This window comes from Dermacentor silvarum, chromosome 1 (genome assembly GCF_013339745.2).
Source record: "Dermacentor silvarum isolate Dsil-2018 chromosome 1, BIME_Dsil_1.4, whole genome shotgun sequence".
NCBI classification, from domain to species: domain Eukaryota; kingdom Metazoa; phylum Arthropoda; class Arachnida; order Ixodida; family Ixodidae; genus Dermacentor; species Dermacentor silvarum.
In genome coordinates, this window is record NC_051154.1 from 145,655,559 (window position 1) to 145,680,940 (window position 25,382).

Sequence of the window (25,382 nt, forward strand, 5' to 3'; positions counted from 1 at the left end):
CCCGCCGAGACCCAAACGGGAAAGTGGGCGCGCGGCCAGCGAGCCACGAAAGAAAAGCGTGCACCCGCGTCTCGATCGCATCCGCGCCGATTTGCGGGCGGCGCGTCTCGTCGCGGGACGCTAGACCAGCGGCACTGGTGTCGGCCGCGCCACCCCATTTACATATTTCGATCGGCTCCGCAGATGGCAGCATAATCCACTCGGCGGATAGCCTTCGACTCGACAAAGGCCGAAGCGCGCTGAGCCCACCGAGAACCACGCGGCTCACCCATTGAGAACAGGAGCGCCTCGCGGATATGCAGCGGGAGCATACAAGATCAAGAGAAGGCGCACGTGCGGAACCGCCGCGCCATGCAAATAAGAGATCGGGGCCGCGCTTCAAAGGTTCCCCCAGCAGTAACGCCCCGCGAACGAAAACGGAGGGAGGGGGCGAAGAGTGCCGATAACGGCGGGCGGCCCGGAACTGGTGTGCTGACGCCAACGCGCCCTCCAAACGCTCGGCGCCAATTACTGGTCAGCAATGCATCACAGCTGCGCAGCGGGGTGCGCGCATTATGCGTGAAAACTGTTAGGCGCAAATACGCGCCCCCATCCCCTTTTCATTAAACCGCGTCGGTATGATTACTACTGACGTTGTAGCACCAACGATCGAGTTCTTACAGGATTTAAAGGGACTCTGGGGAAAACCCTTCACCGACGAAGGTGTGACTGCTACGCCCTCGTGCGTCGTGGAAAACAATATAAGCATGGTGTCGGCAGGAATTTTCAGAACGCGCCAGCAAAACTTTGGAAGGTCTTAATTAGCGACGAGGTCTCTGCAGGACGCATGCCTACGTCCCTACGAGCGCCAGCCGAACGAGCCCTCACTGCGGCTTCATAACTGCCCCTTTCAAAACCTCCACTTACTTAATTCAATAGATTCAATCAAGAGACATCACAGCTCGCGCTAAAACGACGACCAAGTTTCATTCTGCAAGGAATTTTCTGGTTAATTAAGACGACAAAACTCTCAAGTCAGCGTCTCCTATGCCCTCCAAGCCACCGTCTAAATATAGTTTATTTGAAACATTTGGTGAACTCGGGGTGTATCATTTTTTTTCTTCATTCCGATTTAGACGTTAAATCATTTTCCTGAAAAGTCTTATCACATAGAAGGAAAAAGAAGAGCCGCCCACACACGTGTTCAACGCCGGAGTTTTGAGACAGCGCTTGTAAGCAAGCGAGCGGCAACACGAGCGTTATCTTGCATCGGTCGAAAAGCATGTGCTAGGATTTGCCAATGTCAGAATCAAGCAACAACACTGAATACACGGAGTCGCCCTCAAGACTTTCTTTGCCATCCACGTGAAAACAGACACGAACACAAAATCAGACGCGACGGCTTCGAAGAGGGGAGCACTCCTTGCAGACTCTCTTAAAAAAAGAATGCAAGAAAAATTTGGAATGCACAGAGATTCAATTCAATGCACAAGACCGTCTTTCGTGAACACGACATTGTACTAATCGGTTGAACTGCAATAAATGGGCAGGAAGCTTCCGGTGAGAACTCGATCTTTCGGTTTGATACAAGAAAACAGATTTTGTTTAACTGTTTTCGCTGAACATAAGAAAAATATTCCAGATCTGTGCTGACCAACCATTACAAGATGCAAAGATGCACTTATCCACCACCTCATCCACAACTCAATAGATCGCAAGCGGTCCAGTGGTGACAACTACAAACCTAATCATACAAGAGTCCGATACTAATACACGCTATTTATCCAGAAATATACACAACAGAAAGATCAAAGTGTGCGGCACCAGAGCCACGCTAGAACACATGCTGTGAGAATGCCAGGGACTAATACACAATGAGAGCGCGACCTCCACCGACAGCCTCCGCGCGCGATGGCAGGCCGCGCTGCTCAGCGCGAACCTGGAAGACCAACTCTGGGCAGTCCAGCGGGCCAAGGAAGAGACAAGAACTCTCGGCCGTAACCTCGGCGGGGGCCCCAACTAACTCGCGGGACGCGAATCGTTCTGATTCGAAATAAAGTTTTTCTCACTTACTCACTGTGTGCTGACAATCAAAACCGAAAAGACAGCTGCTGCCTGGCAGCGGGAAGATGCCAAGGAAGTCACGCACGCACCTACGGGCGGACGATAAATCACGGCCATACCTAAAGTGCGTCGAGCTTGCTGACCACGTCATCACCGATGATTATATGTAGATCATCCCCGAAGACACGAAGGGAAAAAAAGTTTATTGCACTATTTTAAGCGACGTGAATCGACAGTTACGAGGAAGAAACAGAACGAAAGACAGCCAGACGACAAAGATGTCGGAAAAGACTTCTACAGCGCTCCCAGTAACGCACGGAGAGCGACAGACCATTCTCTCTATGGACACTGTAGCCACTGTAGCGGTGGAAACATATGACCAATAGGAGGCGGCTCGCTCATACGTCATCGCCAGTCAGAATGCTTAACGAGTATGCGAAAAACGCAGCTGCCGTAGATCCATGTGAAACGGGATTGCGAATTTCGCATCTGCGGAAATCGCACATGCGAAAAAAGCACTGCAAGATCGCAACGGGCTTAAGGAAACAAAACCTTTGCATAACGCGCAAGGCGGCGTTCGCATCGCGTCTGATTACAGCCAAGCTGCATGTTTGTAAACAAACAGCCATAGTACAGACAAGAGGTTCACGCGAGACATTTATTTTATTGCGATAGCAATTATATGGACACTTCAACCGGATTTCTGCCGTCGGCGTCGCCGTCGTCGTCGCTGTCACCGTGAGGTTCCGTACAGATTCCAAGGGCGATAAAATCGCTGCGCGCCGTATGCGCGAGCGAAAGCGCGCGGGGGACGCGCGCTATCACGGAGGGCGAATGCTCGGCGGAAAGCAAACGCGACCGTCGCGTGGGGGTATGGCAGGGAGGGAGGCGGGGCGGCGCTGTGCTCCGGCACCAAAAGCGTATCTTACCACTCAATCTCCCACGCGAAAGCAACAAAGCAGGAAGAGGGGGGGGGGGGGGGGGGCAGCTTCTCTCTGCCAACAACTTCTCCTCTGCAGATTGCCCGGCGGTGCCCGTCGCCCGCACCTTCTCTTATCTCCACACGGCTCTGACCTTTGTATGCGCTGTGCATTCGCCGCTCAGTTTCCGTTGAAGCGATAGACTACGTGAACCTGCGCTTGCTGCTAGCGTTTTGACAGTCGTTGGCTGCGGTCATTCATGTTTGCTTGTGCGCGCTGACACCACGATTGTTCATTCAGTTAGTAAGCCAATGTGTCCAAGTTTATGCAGCCGATAAAACTACTATCCCTACTCCGAATAGCTCTACTAATTTGCTATCGCAATCGATGCTTCGCCTTTCGGGCGAAACTGCGACATTTTCTTCTTCACTGTCCGTCACTTTAAACAATCATCTTTAGCCAGTGTAACGACTGATAAAATAGGCCACGTGCGTTATTATTCTAGTGTTCGGAGAAAATTCACGCCATTCTAGTGCCTGCTGAAATTTGTGTCTTGCCCGCACGGAATGTGACGAAAGCGCCGCTTCATACTCCCGACGTTCACACTCTGCAGCTCGTCTAGACCTATTTGGTAGGCGGCCATCGCTACAGAGGCGTCCACTGATGAAACAGCGGCAGAGGCCTCAGCACAAAATAACGCTGGGCCCGTCAGCTCCACTTGCGTCAGCAATTTGTTCCCTTAACAGCTCCCCGTGAAGCTTATGGCACACGGCAGCACTCAGTGTTCAACATCAGAGTAAGATCAGAAAGAAGGATATTTCCACGTCTCAACATAGTGCTTCGGGTATTCTATCGCAGGAAGACTCGATTGCAAAGCTTTGGTGGCACCGTTGCGTCCCACGATCATCGATAAAAAAAAGCGGCGACCGCGGTCTGTGCAGCTAGCTAAGCGCGTCAGCGCGGAAAGTTCGACGAAGGACGGGAAAAAGCGCACTTTTCACGACGCGGACATTCACTCAAAATAATTGCGCGTGACGCGCGCACAAAAGGTCTGCACGTCGCGGAAATAGTGCCAGTGATAAAACAATGCCAGGTGTTCATGTCCGCATCGAAACTGCTGCAATATCACCGGGCACGAGACTGCCAAGGGAAGCGGCAATTCTAACGCCGTTAAATTAACGCGGACACTCGAAGCTGGTTAAATATCGAGGAAATCACCGGACTATAACATGAGCTGAATGAAAAGGGGCTATTTGCATTATGGGCAATTCGAGACTCAGTAACACCGCCAATCGAAATGACTGCAGTGAACACTTTCCGCTTCCTCACTATTTTGCATGTCGTTTCCCTTTTGGTTATTTTAATTTCAGTTCATGGTAACCGCGGACAAAGGGAACAAAATCGGAATACAATATACCTGTATGTGGTATATTACATTCCAAAACAACGTCAGCGCACACTAAACTGTATATATACGAGAAATTCTTCCCGCGTGGTGTGGGAGGCGGCCGCCGACCCATCCGTCAGCGATACCGTCAGCAACACCCACAATTGGAACATCAAGATTCGAGATCCGATACCTTCGTCAACGTCGTTCCGCGCTGCGGCCTCGAGGAGCATGACGCTGGGGACGAAGTGCACCTTGTACTCGGTGGGCGGCGGCGCGACGGCCGGCGACGAGGCCTTGCCCTTCTTGGACTTCTGCAGCTCGCGCTCGTGCTGGCTCCACTTCTTGAGCTGCTGCTGGCGCCGCTTCTTGGCGTGCTTCAGCCGCTCCTGGGTGCTCATCTTCTCCACAACGCTCATCTCGGTCACCAGCTCGCTGTGGTCCGCCATCTTGCAGCCGACCGACAAACGACGCACCTGCGCAAACAGAAAGGCACATCATGTACTCGGGCATCACCGCTTTTAGCCCGTCTCGATCGGGGCACGACACAACGCGACGCTGTTCCTCCGCGGTGTCAACGGTTAGCGTGATTTTACAAACTCGCACCACCCGGCCGCACCAGAAGGAGGAGGTGTAGCGCGGACCGGCGCCTTGTCGATTTGGTTTGGTTTGGTGCCCATAGAAATAGCACAACCCACTACGGGGGATTGGCCATGAATCGGGCGGCAGTGGGAAGAAAAATGATGGATTTTCTTACTTAAGAATGAGATAATACATGAATTCTAATCGTTCATATTAATTTTCACGCTATAGCATCTCAAAATTTGAAGCAAATATTTTTGTTGTCCTGTGAAAAAAAAATTAGCATGGCAGTCGCCTTGTTTCCATTACAAAATTAAATATGGCATCACATACGTTCCTATTAGAGTGTCCGAGTGCCGACGCCCCCAGAGATAGAATGATAGGTAGCCTAATGGTCAACCCAAGTTGGCGGAGGGGACCTTCTAGAAGTCGTTTTCTATGCATGGTGAACCTACGACACTCTATAAAGAAATTATTCGGGTTCATTGCAATAAAAGCATTGAGGGGAAGGCGCCAAACCAGACCTATGGGAATAGAAATTAAGCCTTGGTATTCGGCAACGCATTCTAGTAAATGAAACTTCAAATTTTCTTGTTGAACACCATCTGCTGTGCCAAGGAAATCTAAGGTGCTGAAAATCGGTGTTATTGAGAACACATGATTTGGCATGTTCTTCTTGGACAGAAAATGTTTTAAATCTCGCGGGAGTGACGTATGCCGAAGGTCTTAGGATCCTCAGTACCGGGCCTTTAAGAGATGCCGCTGCTAGCGCGTCTGCTGATTCATTTAATGTGAGCCCCGCGTGCCATGGCACCCATACCAGATGGATAAGGCGTAAATGTTGGGGGATGGATGAATGAAATTCTCGGAGAATGATAGATGAATTGGGCACTGATAAAGCGGAGCAAACAGACAAGGAGTCTGTTAAGTTTACGGCTTAAGTAATAGAGGTGGGAAGTTTTCGTAGAGCTAGGATGATCGCTAGCTAATAACTCCGCCTGAGATATTGGCGTAAAGTCGGGTAATCGAAGGGAGAAAGACCAGTTTAATGATGCCGAAAAAATACCCACTCCTGCCTTCTCTTCACTGACAGAAGCATCTGTGGCTATTACTGCATTTATATGGAGGTTCTCGAGGTGGTCATCTAACAAACTTTTTAGGTATCGAATATGCCGGAGTTTAGCGTTATTAGGAAATATATCATCGAATTGTCGAGGTTCAACAACATGCAGCTTACTTCCTCCTCAAATACTGACCCTAACCCACTACAGCAGTAAGGGAACAAAAGCGAAAAAGGTGACACAGAGGGGATTGGGTAGGATTCTTTACTTGAACGTCAAAATGTCCAGGAACGCCGGGACTAAAGGCAAATGAGTGCGCCTTACAGGGCACTAGGTCCCTCTGGCGCACTATATAGCTACGTGTTATGTAATACAATGCAAGAATACAGCACCACGAGCATACAGCTAGCATCCTATAATAAGAAAAAAGGATAATCATCTTCGTTCAAGTAAACCACAAACGCGGTAAATGGCCCCGAGTGCGCACACGGAACGTTTCAGTAATAAGTAAATAGTCACGTAAAAATTACCAACGAAACATACTTTGACAGAATTTATTACATACCGGACAGCAATACAAATTTAAGAAATTTCAGAACAACCTGATCTTATTTATTGCGACAGCGCAACAAAGCGAAGTGTTACAGCAAGATGCAATAAGTCAGGTAGAGTAAGCAATTAATTGTGTGTGTGATGCGAGCGTATAACGTGTGAGACGAGGGAAGGATCGGGGAAACTAGGCAAGCTCTCCCACGAGGAAGGAAATTGCTACTGTGCGTCGTGACGCAAGCGCCAACCATCCGAAAGCGGTAGCTTGCACGTTATATACTCGAGCCCTGCGTGCGTCTGTAGCCTAATTGGTATAGAAATTGAACTGTTGCGCTGGGAAACCCTGCTTCCAATTCCATCATCGAAGATGCATCTTTTAATGAGCATTCTAGGGCTACTTCTCTCGGAAACTCCGTCCGTCTGTTTGTAACAAGTGACACGATGCGCTCCACAACATACGGGGGGTACATAGGAGAATGCCTTACGACTACTGATTATGACTATATACAGTGAGTACTGAACTATTAAGTGTAATTAATGTTAACTTAAGTAGTTCCCGTCAAATTAATTAAGTCTAAATAAGACTCACTAAGACTAATGAATGGTAAAGAAGCCTAAAGGGAGATTATTTACGATGAAATTACATAAGCCTAACGGCGATCAACTGAGGGTAATTAAAGATAGTGAGGCTAATTAAAATTATTTACGTTATATTATTAGCCGAATCAATAGTATTTAGAGCAATATTAATTATTTTTAATCAATATAATTATAGTAATTAAGTTTGATTAAACCTAATTTCGATTGACTAGCAATAACTTGATTGAGGCTAATCATGGTTAATTAAGGGTACTTTAAGGTGACTTAAGCCTAATTAACATTATTTACGAATGCATTACTTAAGACCAATCAAGATTAATAACGGTAATGTTAAAAGATGAGCGACTGGAACGAATGCTAGCGAGTCCCACTAGTAAGTTCCTGCAGTGATTATTATTATTATTATTATTATTATTATTATTATTATTATTATTATTATTATTATTATTGTTATTGTTGTTATTGTTGTTATTGTTGTTATTGTTGTTATTGTTGTTGTTGTTGTTGTTGTTGTTGTTGTTGTTGTTGTTGTTGTTGTTGTTGTTGTTGTTGTTGTTGTTGTTCGTCATGTTTGGAACGACCAATTCAGAGAGAAATACGTAGCCCCTCGACTTTTGAGGGACAACAAGCGTTTTAAAGTTCCTCGTTCATCAACTAGGTATGGTGAGGCACGACGATCTGTCTATGTGCCAAAAATCTTTAATGATCTGCGTGACGAAATTTTCTCGGTTCAGTCAAAAAGGGCTTTAAAGAAAATGTCATCTTCCATTTGAGTTTTTCTGTTTTGTATGGGTATATGTTTATTGGATGTAATTTGGTTGCCTTAACCTGTACGTATATATATATCTGTGAAAAAATGTTCACTACGTTGTCTTAACATGTTTTTAATTTTTGTTTTTTGGTCTATACATGCGTGAAAAAAATGTTCACTACGTTGGAATAACATGTATTTAATTTTTGTTGTCTATGTAAGCGTGAAAATATGTTCACGCTACATTGGAATAACATGTATCTAATTTTTTTTCTTTGCACAATTTTTTGTCGGCATTAAGGTAACGTCTGTATGTATATACGCTGACCTCATCGCTGTTGCCGGCGCTGCCGGGCCTAGTCACACAAGCCATTCAGGCTTCGACAGGCCCGCCTACTATGTATTTGTTCTTGGTGTGCATAAATAAATATTATTATTATTATTATTATTATTATTATTATTATTATTATTATTATTATTATTATTATTATTATTATTATTATTGAACCCGAGGCGGGATGGAATCGCGCCACCGCAATGTCTCCGGTCAGAGGCAAAGAATGCTTCGTGTTAATAGTATATGGTATGAAGAACTTCATTGGGTCCTGAAGGTCAACCCTGGGTTGACGCGGGCCGCTCCCACGTTGGGACTGTCAGGCCGAGCCCTTCTCTGTAACAGATTGAAGCGCTTCAGCATCACGGCATGTTAATTGTAATGCTATGGGAATAAATCGAGAATGTCTCAAACTAGACAAAATGGCTTAAATGTGTCATAGTCTACATGCATTTGATGGTAAAAAAAAAATTGCAAAAAAATTGAATGAATTTTTCTTTAAAATTACCCCGCCTTAATAAAACTTGCGAATGAATGCTCGGTCCTAACTACATTCTAACTAAATATTACGCGAATTATCTTTGCAGCATTACGAAGTATCAAAGCTACGTCATGAACTTAGATGCCATACATGACTGCAATATTGAGGCCTCAACTCTACATTACTACGACACGTTAATATTTATACCACAGAGAAGGCAACTATTCGTGCTTAATCACCGGGGGTGCTAAATAACCTTATAACGAAACCGAAGATATCAACGAAGTTTATGCGCATGTCAGCTTAACTCTTCACGAAATAAAACCCCCTTCGTAATTGGCTCGCACGAAGCCGCGCCCCCGTTAACGCCGGGATCGGCCACCACTCGAAGAGACAGGTGATAAAATAACAGAGCACATGGATGTGCCACTTGCTCATCGTCATGCAGCCCGGTGTCATAATCAATTGTATCAAACTTGATCAGACCATTAGAAACGCTTATCGGCCGTTATCAACCTTATCGGACTAGATCCGACCCTTAACCTTTATTATTAACTTATTTATTATTAACTTATTAACTTAACTTATTAACCTTATGAGAATTTATGCCACCATTGTAGGGCCTTACCGCTCTTTAGAACTTTATCCATCCTCGACGAATAATTATCAACCGCGATGAGACCCATATATCGCCCTTATCAACTCATTGATTGCTTATCTGCGTGTGTTGCGCGACGCGAAGCGCACGAGCCCTCATAATCGGTGGCATTTAGGTCGTTGAAGGAACGCCCCAACGGAAGTCGCATCACACGACAACCGAAACGCATCATGGAGGTGGCGTGTTTGGCATTAAACTTTCACAAAATTAGAATTTTTTAATTGTCTACAATGCTCAAAGTGGGTCCCACGTGTGGTCCTAGAGATTGCTTTTATTCCACCATCACCAAATGTTTCAAGAAAGCCTTCATAGAAACTGCTCTCCTTTGACATTTGTTTTGTACCACCGGTACAACACATTGTTCATATGGATCAGATATATTCACCTTCTCCAAGTGTGGGTGTTTCATTGGACTGCGTAGAATGTGTGCATTTGTTGTTCATGCGTGTCCAAATGTAATGCAACTAATTTGCGCATGACACTACTCATAATTCCATGCATAAAATAAAGGGTGTTTAGCGCAGTGGTTAAGACACTCGGCTTCTGAGCGTGGGATCACAGGTTCTAAACTCACCACCGCCAACGTTTCTCCTTTCGAACTTATTCCTTCATAGCGATTCATCTTACGTGACGGACGGACATGTTTCCTCGTTGGGTGGGCGTAGAAATGCTTATACGCATTTGAAAAGCACAATACGCGCTGATAGCAAGAGACTGACAGTGAGAGAAAAAGATCGGTGCTCTTGTTGCATCGCTTCCTGTCAGTCCTGCTTTTTCCTTCTGCACCCTGCCGTCCTTGGAGCAGACGTTTTAACAGAGGACGACAGAAACTATGAATGCCCTATGACAGGAGACCAGCGCACAATTCGAAGATTCGTATAGTTTCGGCTCGCACCCTGTGTTAGTGCGACAACTGAAAGAAAGAAAGAAAGAAAGAAAGAAAGAAAGAAAGAAAGAAAGAAAGAAAGAAAGAAAGAAAGAAAGAAAGAAAGAAAGAAAGAAAGAAAGAAAGAAAGAAAGAAAGGGAGACGTATTTGAAACACGAAGCGCAGTTTCTCAACAACTTCGACTCGCTATTGGATTCACGCCGCGATCTCTCGTAAGCCATTCCGAGTTATGCGAGCTGGGCCACTGAAGGCTAAAGGCAAATGACGCGTGGCTCTCTCTTCAGGGGGGTTAAAATAATTAAGAGCGATATCCAATATGTTAATGCAGCTGCAAAACTGCAAAAAATACACGCCTAATGCTTTATTATTTTTTCTCCCTCTGTTTGACACACACACACACACATTAGGGAGAGAGCAGGGAAAAGCAAAATGCGAACTTAAGAACAGAGATGTCATCGACGGAAGCCACAACAGAAACAAGAAGAAAAAAAAATTCGCCCGGGGGGGGGGGGGGGGGGGGGGGGTTTGATGCGGGGGCGGCTGGTTTCGAAATATCGAGACTCGGCTCGGTGTACGCGCACCGGAAATGTACCGGGATGTCGTAGGCACGCGCCAAAATTTTGTGCGCGCCTGAGCCAACATCGAGCCGAACGACGCCGGCTGCTCTTTCCGAGCAGGCGTCGCCATCCTCCCCCACACCGGTCCGCTTTTCCGCCGGGCCAGCGATACCGACCGATCCGCTTGGGCGGCGACGGCAGAGTTGGAAAGGCGCGCCAAGACCCGGTCGGGCAAACAATCGGGGACCGAGCAAGCGCGGCGGCTCGCAGCAGTGCAAACCCCCCCGCCGTACACAACAAAGTCAAAAGTGCTCGCACGGCCCCCCAACACGACAGCGGCTCCTCGGCCGGCGCTGATGCTGCGCGACGCTGCCTCCGGCGGCCCGCTATACACGCGGACGCCGCGAGAGCACTAAGGGAGGAGCAGCAAGACTGACGAAACAAGAAAGGCGACGATAAAAACCCCGCCTCCGTTTCCTTGCTGCGCGCACACAAAGTGCCTCTCCGGGTTTTTTTTTTTTTTTTTTTTTTTTTTTTTTTTTTCGACGAAGGAAGAAAAGAAAAAGCTCCCGTTCGGATATCAGCTTTCGCGGTAGGTGCCTAAGCAAGCGCACACACATAAAAGAGGGTCCTCAAGCGAAAGGGAGAAAAAAAAACGAAGAAAGAAAATGCGGGAAAGGAGTGTGTGTGTGTGTGTGTGTGTGTGGGGGGGGGGGGGGGGGGGGGGGGGACGCGAGGAAACAGTAGCGAAATTCCCGATCACGCCATTCAGTCATGTTGACGAGCTCACCAGGAAGCCCTGGAGGGCCCACGCAGACGAACTTGAGATCGCACAGGGGCAGGAAGCGATAACCTTGATTGCCAAGTGCTTCCGAAGGGATGATTCCAACATCCGGCATGCAATGTGGGAGCGAATGCAATGTTAAGTGCGAGAACAGGGGTCCGAATGGCGAGGCCGCGCATGATGGAAAGGCTGCAGCGCCCTCCTCATCCGGAAGAGTTTCAGCCAAACGAAGCAGACGAGCAGCGTTTGTAGTTTTTTTACTTCCAGTGAACTACATCGTACATTAGATAGATACAGTAAATTACTCCGGTAACAGGCACCGACTACAATGGCACCTTCAAAACGGAAAAAATGAACGAGATAAGCGCAGTCGACGTCAAAAATGTACGGGGAGCGCGCGTGGGCCACGAAAATGTTTTCTACCACCTCGGTTTATGCGCGCCCGGCTACGAAGTATTCAGATTGCTCACGAGACCTCGCGCCCCCATACACTTCTGACGCCGGCTGTACATATTACATAGAGCAATGAAGGTGCAAGTAGATACGAAAATATGAGGAAAACAAAGCCAGCAACATTGAACAAAACGAAGGAGATAATTTATTGAGAAAACGCAGAGAGGTTGGCCTGAGCTTAATATCCTCTAGCCTGCTACTCTGCTCAGATGGGAGGGGAAGAGTGATGATATGCATAGAAGGGCGCGATCATCGAATATCCACGCTCGTCTCCAAAGGGGTCCGTTCACAGTCGTATCTAGGCTTGTGTTAATTCAACAAAATTAACACAAAACTACTATGCACGGCGATAATACTGAAGCACAGTGAACACTTTTGACAACGCCTAAAACACAGTACACATCTACGGCAATGAAATTATAACGCATACCAAGTCTAGAGCTGGTCGTCGAGGGCCAAGCTGATCCAGAGACCAGAGAAGATTAGCGATGCCCCATCGGGGCAAGACAAAACTATCTTTGTAATAATGCCTGGCCTGGCCTGGCCTCCGCCCGCCCCCCCGCCCGCCCGCCCGTCCGTCTAAGTCTAGAGCGGAAGCTACAAGTTATTTTTCCGAGTTGGAAATAAACAGGCGAAGGTTGCGTGTTAAGCTATTATGTGGTCTTAAAAGAACAAAGCATTCCAAACTGAAATTATCGAAAAATTGACAACCGGATAACGGCTGTCGTCATTAATACATCGGTAAGCAAGTACACCAACGTTAATCTAACGAGATCGCGTATTCCAAATATGTTTAGAAATTCGACACATTGGTGTGCGTATCGCGGCAACTGAAAGTGATGATCTCCTGATGGCTTGATTTATTACGTGTCGAAGTGCTGAAATGCGTGAATAGTACGTCTCCCAACATGAAATAACACATATTCAGGTAACTATATCATGGCGAGGTGTAAGGTGATTAACAGCCATGCACAAAAGAAAAGGTGAGCTTCTAAAAGCACCCTTGTGCCATAGATGTCTTTCTATGCATATATTACCATGTAAATGAAGCTAAGTGGTCATCGATTAGATCTACCAATAGAGAACAATGATATCACTCTTAACAGATCGTAACAATTAATATACGCGGGTGGCGTAAGCGAACCTGACGCTGGTTCCGAGCTCACGGCCCTGAATAAACTTAACCTTCGCATACCGTTATTATGTCAGAAAGGTCACGCTTCCAAATCGAAATAGACACCGATATTGTTATGAGAGCTTAGTACGTTAACTTAGCTTACTTTTAACGATAAATTGGGTTTGTGTACGTTAATTTTCCTAATTATTTTGATATGTGTTCTATGACATGCTGAGAATAGATGTAGAGCAAATATGGTGACCCGAAAAAATCGTTGCAGGGCCCCTTTATATCCTGGGTGTTTGACGTAACATGAACCAACATTTTTAAGAAGTGCGACTGTGAACGGCAGGAATTGATCTCTTCGTTAGCGCTAATTAAGAACCGGCCATTCAGTGGAAAAGTGTTACTGGGCCATCGACCGGTCATATCAATGAAGCGAGCCATCAAGGATCGCATATAATACACAGGCCTATATTCAAAGCTGTGAACGGGCCTTTCCTCAAGCTACTGCCCGTCCTCATCGTTACTCCTCCAGTCCATTATTTTTCTCCTCTTCCTTTTCCCACTTGAGCACAGTAGCATGATGGAGCACTCTCTGCGTTTCTTCAATATGTTCTCTCCATCTCTCTCCCTCTCTCACCATCAATAAAGCTGCGCTTCATATAGTTTCCAGCAATCGCGTTGGCTCGACATAATTATTTTGTGACTGCGCGCAGCCTGAAGAACAAATAACAGGCGTAATCTTTCAGTGCAGTTTATCAGTAGCGCCGAGTTTCTGTACAAAATAAATTTGTGTCGTTTTCCTGCAATTATTGTTCGGTCATGCGAATGAAATTGAACCGGTTCGAGTTGGTTTGAAAGGTTACATTTTAGGCTACGAAAATTGAACGGGAACTGAACCATTTTCGGTGAACCGAAACAAACACTGGAACGAAAAAACGCTTCGGTTCGACACTGTGGCTGTCGCGCACCCGCGCTACGCAATGTGGAAATGTGTAACATGCGATTGTGGCCGAACTAGCATCGAGCTGCTGTGCTCCATGGCGGACCGAGGTTCGATCCCACTATCGGGCACGTAATTGATGTTTTACGTGTGAGCTATTGAAAAACAAAAATTAAATTGTGATGTTTTAACGTGCCAAAACCACGATATGACTATGAGGCACACGGCAGTGGCGGAATCCGGCTTACTACTAAGCACCTGGGGTTCTTTAACGTGCACACGATACGCGGGCGGTTTTTTTTTTTTTTTTTTTTTTTTTTTTTTTTTTTTTTTTCGCCCCCGTCGAAACGCGGCCGGCATTTAATCCCGCACCTCCTCGGGCTCAGCAGCGGCGGATACGTGTGAGCTATTCGGCAAGATAGCAGCAACTCCCAGCAGAAGCCACGCCATTGTCAGGAAAAGTCCGGGAGGGTTCGCCATGAAAGCTCCGCTCTAGAAGCCCACGACAGTGCCTATCGCTTATCATTTAGGACCGTGGCGGATTTTCTTAATCGCAACGATGACGCTGACGTCCGTATACGCTGTGGGTAGCCTTCACACGCACGCCTACACCCTCACGGCGCTTGAGTGCGCGTGCGTACGAGGGCTCCGTATTACGCTGGACGACGCGTGGTCCATGCTTCTGTTAACGCCGGGAGGGCACGTGAACTTCGTTCCTTGAAAACATGTACAAGTGAGAGCCCCGCAATCCAGACGCTAAGGCACCCAGTAAACGTCATTTTAAAAATGAGCCGGACTTTGGGCGACCAAGCTCGCGAGCTTCAATACAACGGAGGCTCGTTTAGACGCTCTTGAGGCTTACGGCTACGCTACTTAAAAGCTAGACAAAAGTAGCATTGCGATCATCTACCGTCTCTTGTACCGACAACCGTCACATCGTTGTCACAGGCGAAGAGGCAGCTGAGCCACACACTGGCCCCAATACGAGTTCCTTCAACAGCGCTCGCTGCTCCGCGTTGGCACGACGGCTAGACAATGGCTGCACTATTTCGTCGAATATGATATTCCCATGAATATAGGGATGAAGCTTCGCCTAAAATGAGAAACAGTGACAGCGGTAGTTTGCTGAACTCACACTTTTTGTTCCTTCACATCGCCCCTCAATAATGTTATCTTTTTTTGTTCTCTCTTCATGTGTCACTCCGTTGGCGTTACTGTGGAATCGTCAGCAAGCCTCAACGCTTTCTTTTTTTTTTTTGCCGGCACTCACCTGCAGCCAGACTGAGAACATTCTAATCAATATGGTTTACTGCTGCGCATTAACTCTGTCGCTCAAAGGTTAGTTATTTCTATCTGAACCAATATATGTATATACAGATAGAGAAAACGCTAGCGCAGCATGACGTTGTTCAAGAATTACTAGAAAAAAAGGGCCATGTTCAGCGCTAATTGGAACACAGTAAGATGAACACATAAAACAACACAGGTGCGCTCCTGTTGTCTCATGTCAACAAGCTATTAACAACAACTTATAGTCAACAAGCGCCCCCTACTGGCACGTGTGTTCCTCTCAGTGCATTCGTCCTAATTTGTGTTCAACATTCTCTTCGTTCAAGACTACGACCAACTAGATCAATTTGACGTCCGTCTGTGCAGCAAGAGTTGGCCTGAATTCGGCAAAACGCATAAACAATTTTTCTTCGAGTGTTTCTGCACGACTACCGTATACAGCAGAGGTTTACCGCGGGGAACTCTCTGGAGCGCATTTGCCCAAATCGTTTACGTCGATGGGGAAGCGAATTCGATTACCTAGTGATGCTTTGCTGGCGTATGCGTTGCGTAGGCGCCTGTCGTCCGCACATTCCTTATACTGGACCATCAACCCACTGCTCCGGCACGTCGGTAACAAACCCCCGCCACACACACACACGCACACACACAAACGTACACTTTTTCTTGTTGGTTACATGTTGGCTACATAAATATTATGGATGTGTCCCGCTTCGCACGCGTTACTGTGCAACATGCAGGACGTTGCAGTCCGGACAAAATTATAAGCGAAATCTAGATTAAAAGCTAAATGAGAAAAAAAAATCTACATTTCTACATCCAATGTGCAATCAAACAAGCAACGCCAGTTCTCGCACAACACTGTGAACCAATCAACAGCCCAGCGTTTCACGAAGAGTCCTAATGGTGCGTCGAATAATGCTTATCGCTGTCAGGACTAATTTCACACGCGAGGAGGGCGACACTCCCTGCTGCACTTACCGAAAACGACAGCAGCGAGCTCAAATCAGACGACGTGGCGGCGGGAGGCGACGAATCGGGCCCCGCAGGATGTGACTGCCAGGGAATCGGCTCATTTTGGACTCTCTCTGCTCACACCTGAAAGAGGAAGCGTCTGATTAGCCTCACAGTGCGCCACGTTCCCCGAGCGCAACCCATGAACATATCACGTAAAACGAAGCACGCTTGTGCACAGCAAAACTACGAGCAGGCAACCTCCGCGAAGCCAGGCAAGCGTCAAAGGAGCAGCACAGCCGTTTTATACACGAGCGAACAATCGAAGTAACGATTTGCGAGGACCGGACGCATTCTGGACTTTCTAACATGGAGTCACAAACAAGCACAATACGTAAGTTATTGATTTATTTATGATAGAAAGAAAGGCAAGGAAAGGGCATTACTTATGTCCACACTGAAACGTACTTTCATGACTAGACACATGACTTGACACAAGTCAGCGGTGGGGGTAGGGGTGGCAAAGGCCTGGGACAAATAATAGAGTGAAAGATTGAAGCTGGTTACACATAGAATAACGCGATTATATCAGAGTGTATCCGCAGTTCACTGGTAATATCACTTCGTCGAAAGTGGTTGTCACCCGGGCCCGCACACCGGCACTGTTTAGTTCACGTAGAGTAAGCAGGCTGCGAGATCCCAACTGCTCGAGATTATCACGAGCAGGAATAAACGCTTAATTTCGAAACAGTATCCCGGATGGGATACTCCCTAGGTTGGAGGTCTTCTCATTCCAGGAACCCTCTGGCCTTCACTGCATTCTTGGCCCTGGCGACGAGGCGTCGTTGTTCCAGGTGCTCGGAGACGAGCTTGGCCTCCCACGTTTCGATGAGGTCTTCGCTTTCTTGTCTGGCGTTAGTCTTTTGGTGAGGGCGATGCATCTGTGTTTAGCTGCCATGGGCACTCAAGGATCAGGTGCGCCAAGGTGTCCGGTACGCCGCAAATTGGACAGATATCCTTGTAGTGTCGGGTAGATTCTATGCATGAGTATGCCGTGGGTGTAAGTGTTACTTTGCAGTCTTCTGAGTCTGGTGCTTTCTTCTTTGTTTAATCTTGGGTGAGGTGGTGGGTACACCCCGCGTTTCAGCCTGTGATGTTGAAGGATCGCTGAGTATAGGTGATGGGTACGGTCTCTGCCCCTGCTGACGCTGGCCAGGCGTCTCGAGAGTAGGAAGGGTTGGCCCGGCAGGCATGATCGCGGACCACGGCGTGTGCCGCTTCGTTCCCCTCCAACATCTCGTGCCCAGGAGCCCATGTTACGGAAGTGTACGGGATCGGAGAGCTTCGGCGCTTCAACATCTGTAGGGCTTCTGTCGACACGCGACTCTTAGCGAAGTTTCTGACAGCTGCTTGAGAGTCGGGAAAAGACGACAGCTGCGGCCATGCACGTTGCAGTTGCTAGGGCGATCGCCACCTCCTCTGCAGTCTCAGGGTTTTGTGCGCGGACTGTGGCAGACGCTAGCTATCTGCCCTATAGGAATCTACTACGCTCAGGGCGTAAGCGTTTCTTTGCGTGCATTTGGCTGCGTCGGTGTATCTGGCGTCCGGGTCTTGCCTGTCTTCGCCATAGGGTATCCACACGGGCTTGTCCTCTTTCCTTATGGTACGTGGGGTGCATGTCGCGTGGGATTGGTGCAGTCAACTTTGTGCACAGGGATTCGCGGATGTTCGGGGGAATTCTTTCATTTCGGTCAGTGGCGGCTATAGAGGTTCATGTGCTCGAAAGTTTCCCTACGCACGAGGTAAGGGAAATTGGGCGCAAGTTCACGATGCTGAGGTGTTTGGTTTGGGGATCATGGTGTGGTGCTTCCAGGCAACTTGTGTGCTTCCACGCCAACAGGTACCTCTCCTTTCTCCCAAAATGCATTGCAGTACTGGAGTAAGGCTGTGATGACCTGCTGCGGAAGGTTCAGGAGATGCTTGTTGATGACACGATCTTTGTCCGGGCTGATGTTTCTGGCGAGCGTCGATAGTGCTGCAGAGAGTTCAGCCTGCGTAAAAGGTTGGTCAAGTTCGGGGTTTGGTTTCCCACCGTAAACTTTGCCTTGTGCCGTCGTATTACCGGGTGGGTCGCCGGAAACAGCTTCTCCTGAATTTCTCGAAGGAGGTTTCTCTTCCGATCCGACGTGGTTGTGCACGAGCCTACAGAGGTGCTGTCGCTGCTGCGTGTTTGTAGGGCCATTGTCGAAAAGTGAATGAGGAAAAAAGCTTGAAAGCGTAAGGAGCATGTCGGCCATGGGCTCCTGTGCACGCCTGTCGTGCAGGTGTACTGGCTGTCCGTACGAGCGCGTGCACGTCCGGCAACGCCTCCTGAACGCGATGCGAAGTGTCTACATGGCGTCCGTTAACAGCGAGCCAGATATTGGCGGTTCCGAAAGAAATCGGTGATTGGGCACGACACTGCGCTTCCGTTTCCCCGCTGTACTTCCGCTGTGATTCCCATTCAGGTGTGCCCCGAGTGTGTCCAGTATGTACACCCGTGAGCAAAAGTATACGGACCACAATGTCGCCGAAAAATGGGAATTTCTTCGTAATTAACAAGCATAAACTGGTATTGATGATTACACTGAAAAGTTCGCAGTGTCAAGTTTGGACTTCAGTCCTCAATTTCAAGTTGCGTTCATAGGCAGACGAAAGAATCGGCTTTTTCGCGCAACCCCTGGTCCGTATACTTTTGCTCACGGGCGTACATAATTACCCGTACGGGGCCACTCACGTTTGTTCTGAGCACGAGAACGGTGCGCTCTGCTACCGACAGTGAACTATGTATAGGCGCTGAAGTTTGCTGCAATGACAGCAGCAAACTGAAGCAAAAGCAGGGGCGGTAACGTATAAACAGAAAGGCAGAAACGCTATGCTGGGACAATCTCTTAATGAACGGTTAAAGAAGGACGCTGGGCCAGAACAGCTTTCTAATTAACACGCGCTGCCACATGAAACGTGGTTTGCTCTAAGCATTTCAGGATGTAACCCTGTGCGCAGAAGCATGCGAAAAACGTCGCAAGAGAACTCCGCGGCGAAGCGGAAATTTCTAGCGCTCTAAAATGTATTACGTGTTGTGTATAGGAACTATAGCGATCACAGTGTGTAATACCCAGAAACGTGAACAGTATCGAGGACATCACTAATATTTTCGTGCACATTAATTCGGTCAACTAGCAGAAGACAGCGCTCCGGCAACACCACCAACCACACGTTACAATAGAGTAGACGTAATTTGGCCTGCGGATAATAAGAAGCGTTTTAAATGTCCGGTGTCAAAGCTCGCGCATTCACTTGAGAACAGGTGCAATCATAACAATGTCATCATCGCATTAGCTCTTTTGCTTGACTTCTGCCTTCAAATATGTCGAAAGTCCCAAACGCTGTGGCGGCTATACTCTGCTGGCTGACGTCATAGTTAATGCAGGCTGTAGATCACCTAAAACCATTCACATCATAAAATACAAAGCCAAACTTTGTTCTACGCCGCACTTGAACTTTGTTTATTCCGAGGTTATTTTTCAATATACCATATACATTGCCATACATTCCCTATATAGCTCATGCACCCGGTTTTCCGCCATCCGAGGTGTCGGCTGAAAAGTATAAGCCCTTTGAGAAATACGAGAAAAAAATATAAAAAATTGATCTCCGCCCCACGCAATCACAACTTCTTTTCAATCGTGCGAAACCCTACCCACACAAGAAACGGCGGCCTTTTCACTCTAAGTCCTGCTCGGCTAGCGCTTGTACGAAATGGAGCTGGGCCCCAAAGGAAGAGCGACAGGGCGTTCAGAGCTAGACTCTTCGCTGTCAAAGCGGCGACTGCGACCGAGTGATCGCTATTATCATAATAAAATATCAGCAACGAAGGAGACAACGACGAAAATGAAACGGAGCGAGGGCACCAAGTTAACGAATGCGTCCACGCGGAACGAAAGAGAAACTTTCACGAATTCGTCGGCAGTCTGAGCTCTCGACGACAGAACGTGTAATCGGAGATGACACGGCATGCAATCACAGCAGCAAAGCTGGAGATAGCCAGCTACATCCAAGCACTGCAGTCTGTAAAGGGGGACCAGAACTGGGAAGGAGGGACGGCGTGAAAGTTAGAAGTGAACAAGAAGTGAAGAGTGCGCAGGGTGCACGACAGTAACAAGGGAAAAATTGTAGCAGCAAAGAAGCACCGCAATCTCCCCCTTCCCCTCCCTTTTCTTTCTCTCTCTCTCTTTATTTCAGCGCAGAATTGTTGGAGCGAGCAGCCCAGCAAAGAGAACAAACTTCTGGCGGGTCGTAATTAATGCGAGGCCGGCAATCAACGGAGCAGGGAGCCAGCAAAGGGCCAGTCTGCACGACGACAAATGGGATGACCCGCTCCAAAAGAAAGTTTTAAAAAATTAAGAAAGCAAAGCTGAAAACGGAGAGTCCGTACCACGTAAGTATTGCGGCGTGGTGCACTGCAAGACAGCAGCCAAAAGCAGAAGTAAGGTCACGTGACGAAGGGCGGTGCAGCTAACAAAGAGCTGAACTGCCACCCATGGCACAGCCAACGCTGTGCACAGGCGGCATCGGTACCCGCAAACGCGCGCAGAAGCACACCAGCGTCGCTATTTTGGACACTATCAAATTCCGTCATGTTGGAGTTCTTAGCCAATAAGAGAGACCGCACGTAACAACCCTGTCAGCCAAGCAAAGCTGACAAGATGGAGAATTTGACAATATTGCGCAATCTGACAATGTCCAGAATAGTACCCCAGGAGAACGAGACAAACGCGAAAGACATATCGAAGAAATCGACAATGAGGCACACCCTCTGCAGTGCTTCCAGAAAAACGTTACTATACGTGAGCCCTTCCATGTCAACAAGTGATCAAATCCGAATCTATGGATCTGGTTTTCCAGTGGTTGCACTTCGCCGCAGATCCGCGGCGGTATCACAAGATCGGTGCGACGCACGATGACGAAGTTAAGGAAAACAATCCTTACACATCCTAACTTTACACTCTTACAACATCACATCCATGTGTGACATCGTCGATACATAACGGAATAATGCTTAAGTAACTGCAGCGGGAACGAGCGGCTCGCGAGAAAGAGGCGCTTTATTTTGCGGAACAACCGAACGGAATTCGATCACACTTAAGTGAGTACCTGCGTCTTTTGGCATACATCTACGCTAATATGCCTTTTCGCTATACTAAAATTCTCCCGCTAAAGTATAGTGGAGAGGCTGGAGGCACGCGAGCGTAGAGATTGAAGAGGTTGCTAGAATGCGTACACGATAAGAGCGCAGACGGCAGCGACATCTTGCGATAGTGCGTTTAATTAAAGTACGCAAAACATTCATTACTATGATCAACTGCGTTCCGCTTAGCTGTTGGCGCAGACGGAAGCGGGGAGAGAGAGAGAGAGAGAGCAGCCGAGGTATTAAGCATTAAATGATTTTAGCTCCCGTTGTCGGCAACCTTCAATTAGTGACCTTGAGCCAAAAGCTAGAGCCGTTATCCGGGCACTAAAACGAGAACATCTGGGCATTATTGCGAGTGCAGAACAAAACGAGATTGTGCGGGCAACCAGTCAAAAGTTAAGAAAATGCAGTCTCTGGCTCTCATCCCTTTGTACAGGAACGCATTATATACGCTAGCTACTGCCGAAACAAGCTACAAAAAATATTGCTTCCGAGTTCTTCCTAATGTTTGTTCACAATATCACTGAAGTTGTAACTTCTAGTACGCTGACGTTTTATTTGTCACTTCAAATAGCGACATTCAAAAGTCAGATACAGAGCACCGTACACTTGATCGTCATCTTTTGGCGCTGAGACAGGGTTGCCTGTGCTCTTTTCAACGCCAGCGGTTCTTGAGTTCCGCGGCGCGGGTTTTGCGCCGGCTCGAGAGATGGCGCCACGTTGCGTGACCAAGCCGGCAGCGTCCGGCGCGCCGCGGATTGCTGTTTGGCCGAGACGAGACTTGCAATGAGGTTCTGTCTGTGATAAACTATTGCGTCCATATGGACCAGTGCCCAGTACGGCGTGGTACGGTGCGGTGTGATGGGGTGTGCCTGTGGGAACATGCACTACACCCATTTTAAAGGGACACTAAAGAGAAACCGGAAGTTGAGCTTAAATGGTAGATTATTCTTTCACGATCACAGCCATACAATTCTTACTGCAAACAGATGTTTAATAAGCGAGAAAATAGCGAAAAACTGAAGAATAGGTGCTGACGCCCCTTCGAAATTCCCGCACTACGTGATGTGACGTCGGAGATTACAAACGCAGGCCGGTCGCGATTGGTCGAGAGCGATTTATCGCTGTTAATAAAATGCAAAATGAAATACACCTTAAACGTACATAAACAGCATTTCCCAACTTTTTAAACCGTTTCAAGCGAGGAAGTACAAGTTTAGCACAAAATTAAATAAATAAGAAAAAATGGCATGGCGATACATGCGGCCGTGATAGTTTCGTAGTTTCGTTTTTGGTCAATGCATCGTCGCGCGCGCCTGTTCCGCTCTACGGTGTTTGGTTGCGTGTTGCGTGGCTCGAAAAACGTTGACTTCGCGAGAAACAGCCAGAAAATGCCTCGTGTGTGTAGTGTTGAGGGCTGTATAAATGGCCCAAGGCGCTTGATCAGGGGCAGCGGCAGTGTTGACTCGATTGTGTCCTTTCATGTGGCTCCCCGGCGTTCGCAATGGCTGAGTGCCGATGATAAAACGGCAAAAGAGCCAGAGAAACCGATGGTGTGCTCTCTTCATTTCTCGCCCTCGGATTATGTGTATAATCTTGCCCTCGGAAAGTATCTTCGCGTGCCCCAGAGGCCAGTCCTTTCTCGAGCAGCTGTTCCCTCAATGCGGCCTTCATCAAACCTCCTACCGGTGCCCCTGCAGCAGCAAACTGGCGGCTCCGTGAGTGCTGAATGTCATTAAATAAAGCCACGAAATAACCATACCGAGTACGTGCACAACTTTCTACGCTTGTTCTGTCGGGAACATCGTCGCCTGGCGGAGAGGACGCTTCGCCTCCCGTCGACGAAAACGAAGCTCTGCATTCCGCCGGCGCGGCCGGCGGCTCACCGCCATCGCACGCGGAAACACCTACCGCTCGAGCACAGAGGATCATTTCGCGCTCCGTTTCACTGAATATCGCTGAAATGCAGTCCTGCTTTCCTGGCGAGCTCTTCGTTGCAAGGTTCAGCGGCAGCTACGGTATCCATCGCGGCGAACGCAAACGCAGCGACCATGCATGCAGCCATGATGCATCCAGCCCAGCGCCTCGGCCGTTTACGCAAGCGGTGACGTTTCATGGCGCTCAATTGACAATGCGCTCAATGGGACAATGCGCTCAATTAGTACAAATTAGTAGGCGCTCATTTGACAATGCGTAATTATCAAAGCAATTGTATCTCATATCAGTGTCTGAAGAAAATTGCAAGTTCAGAGGCGAACACAGTTTTGGCCACTTAAAATGCAGGATACGTCAAGTATAGAATAACATGAAAAATTAGTTCATGCAGTAGCTGAGTTAACATTAATTTACACAGAAATATTTGTTTTATTTCATTAGTTTACACAGCAGCCATAAGCGACATGTTCGTAGACAGCGGAGAGTAACCAGTTATGGTCAAACCACGCAGCACAAGCCATACATGTACAGGTGTGCAAATATGTTTTTATTGTAGTAAGCAGATCCTTCAGTTTCTTATTTATCGTTTTGTTCTCTACGAGAGAAACAATGGGCCAACTACTGCAATAACTACGGCTAAGCGAAGCAGCAGTCACGTTGCGCAAATCTTGAATGTAAAATAGATACAGGAACACAAAAGTAGCGGGAAAGGTTCGCCACAGATTCGTCGTGCATGCTCGCGATAAAGTGCAAAGCTTGATTTTATGTTCGCTTGCTCTCTGGACTTTAGCGTGCAGAGTTTGCGCCTTCGCCGAACGAAAATGTGTTGAGGCAACAACAATGGAAAAGTGCGCGCCGGCTACGCATTTATGCGCGTGCACAGCGGCAACAGCTGATCGAGCAAGTCGGTGCGCTGCTGCGGGCCATGTTAAACGTGCCAAACTGAGCAGGTCGTAAATTTTCGGCAATCCTGGCGAGGCCAGCGTCGTGACGTATCCAACTTCGCCGGCAGCTGTCTCGCACGCTCGAAACGCCGGACTATCTATCCGCGCCTTAACAGTGAATCAAAGCAGCGGAAACGTGCTTGTACTTTTCCGACAATCCGACAGTGCACGAGTACTTCGGTATCGCGACCAATGGGTTCAAGAATACATCGGTGATTTTCATCAGAATATCGTGCGGGTCCGCTGTCACGCCAGAAGTTTGCACACACCGTGCGTGGGACCACTTCAGCCTCATTACCCACTGCGCCTCTCTCAGATCGGCTAAAATGATGTGCTCGGCGTAAGCTACTCGCTTTCCTTCCACAAAACAGCGGAAACCGGCATCACACTGCACGAAAATCATCAAACACAGCGGTTGCGGCGACGCCGGGATCTCTGTATATCCGCCATGTTGCACAGTGTAGCCAGACGCGGCCAGATTTCGCAGCGCCCCCTGAAGTTCATTTGAGTTGCGAATGCTAAAGATCTGTAACAAGCCATGTCTCTCTTTCCACGTATCACCGCAGGCGGCTCCGACATGAAGTGAATGTTTGTTGGCCGCCAGCCTGCCAGCTAATTATCCTGACGACTGCATACTTGCTACAGTGTGTCGCTTGTTGATCGCTAAGAAAATGGAGATGCAATATAGCCTCCGCCATCAACGACGACTGCGACCGTATACGGTGCTGAGACGCCGGCTATGCAGGCCTGAACTCTTGCGCAAAAACAAAGACGCGATGCATCGAAAGCAAGAAGAGGGGGAGAGGTCGACAGCTAACAAAATTGCGCGCTGCCAGAAAATACAATATTGAAACGCCGGATCTGCAATTTCGATACCGCCCGGCTACAGGAACAGCATAAATAGTCACTTCGCTGAAAT

General features: G+C 47.9%; 1 protein-coding gene across 1 annotated transcript in view; it reads right to left on the bottom strand.

Annotated features, from left to right (window-relative positions):
* The window catches only part of LOC119436202 (protein phosphatase 1 regulatory subunit 16A-like), a 328,401-nt gene that overhangs the window by 102,291 nt on the left and 200,728 nt on the right, over positions 1 to 25,382 (bottom strand). Inside the window, exons 3-4 of the mRNA XM_049656213.1 lie at positions 16,382 to 16,498; positions 4,544 to 4,826 (exon numbers count right to left, since the gene is read on the bottom strand). Coding sequence (XP_049512170.1) covers positions 4,544 to 4,799 — 256 coding nt within the window. The 5' untranslated portion in view covers positions 4,800 to 4,826; positions 16,382 to 16,498. The remainder of the gene's footprint in view (positions 1 to 4,543; positions 4,827 to 16,381; positions 16,499 to 25,382) is intronic.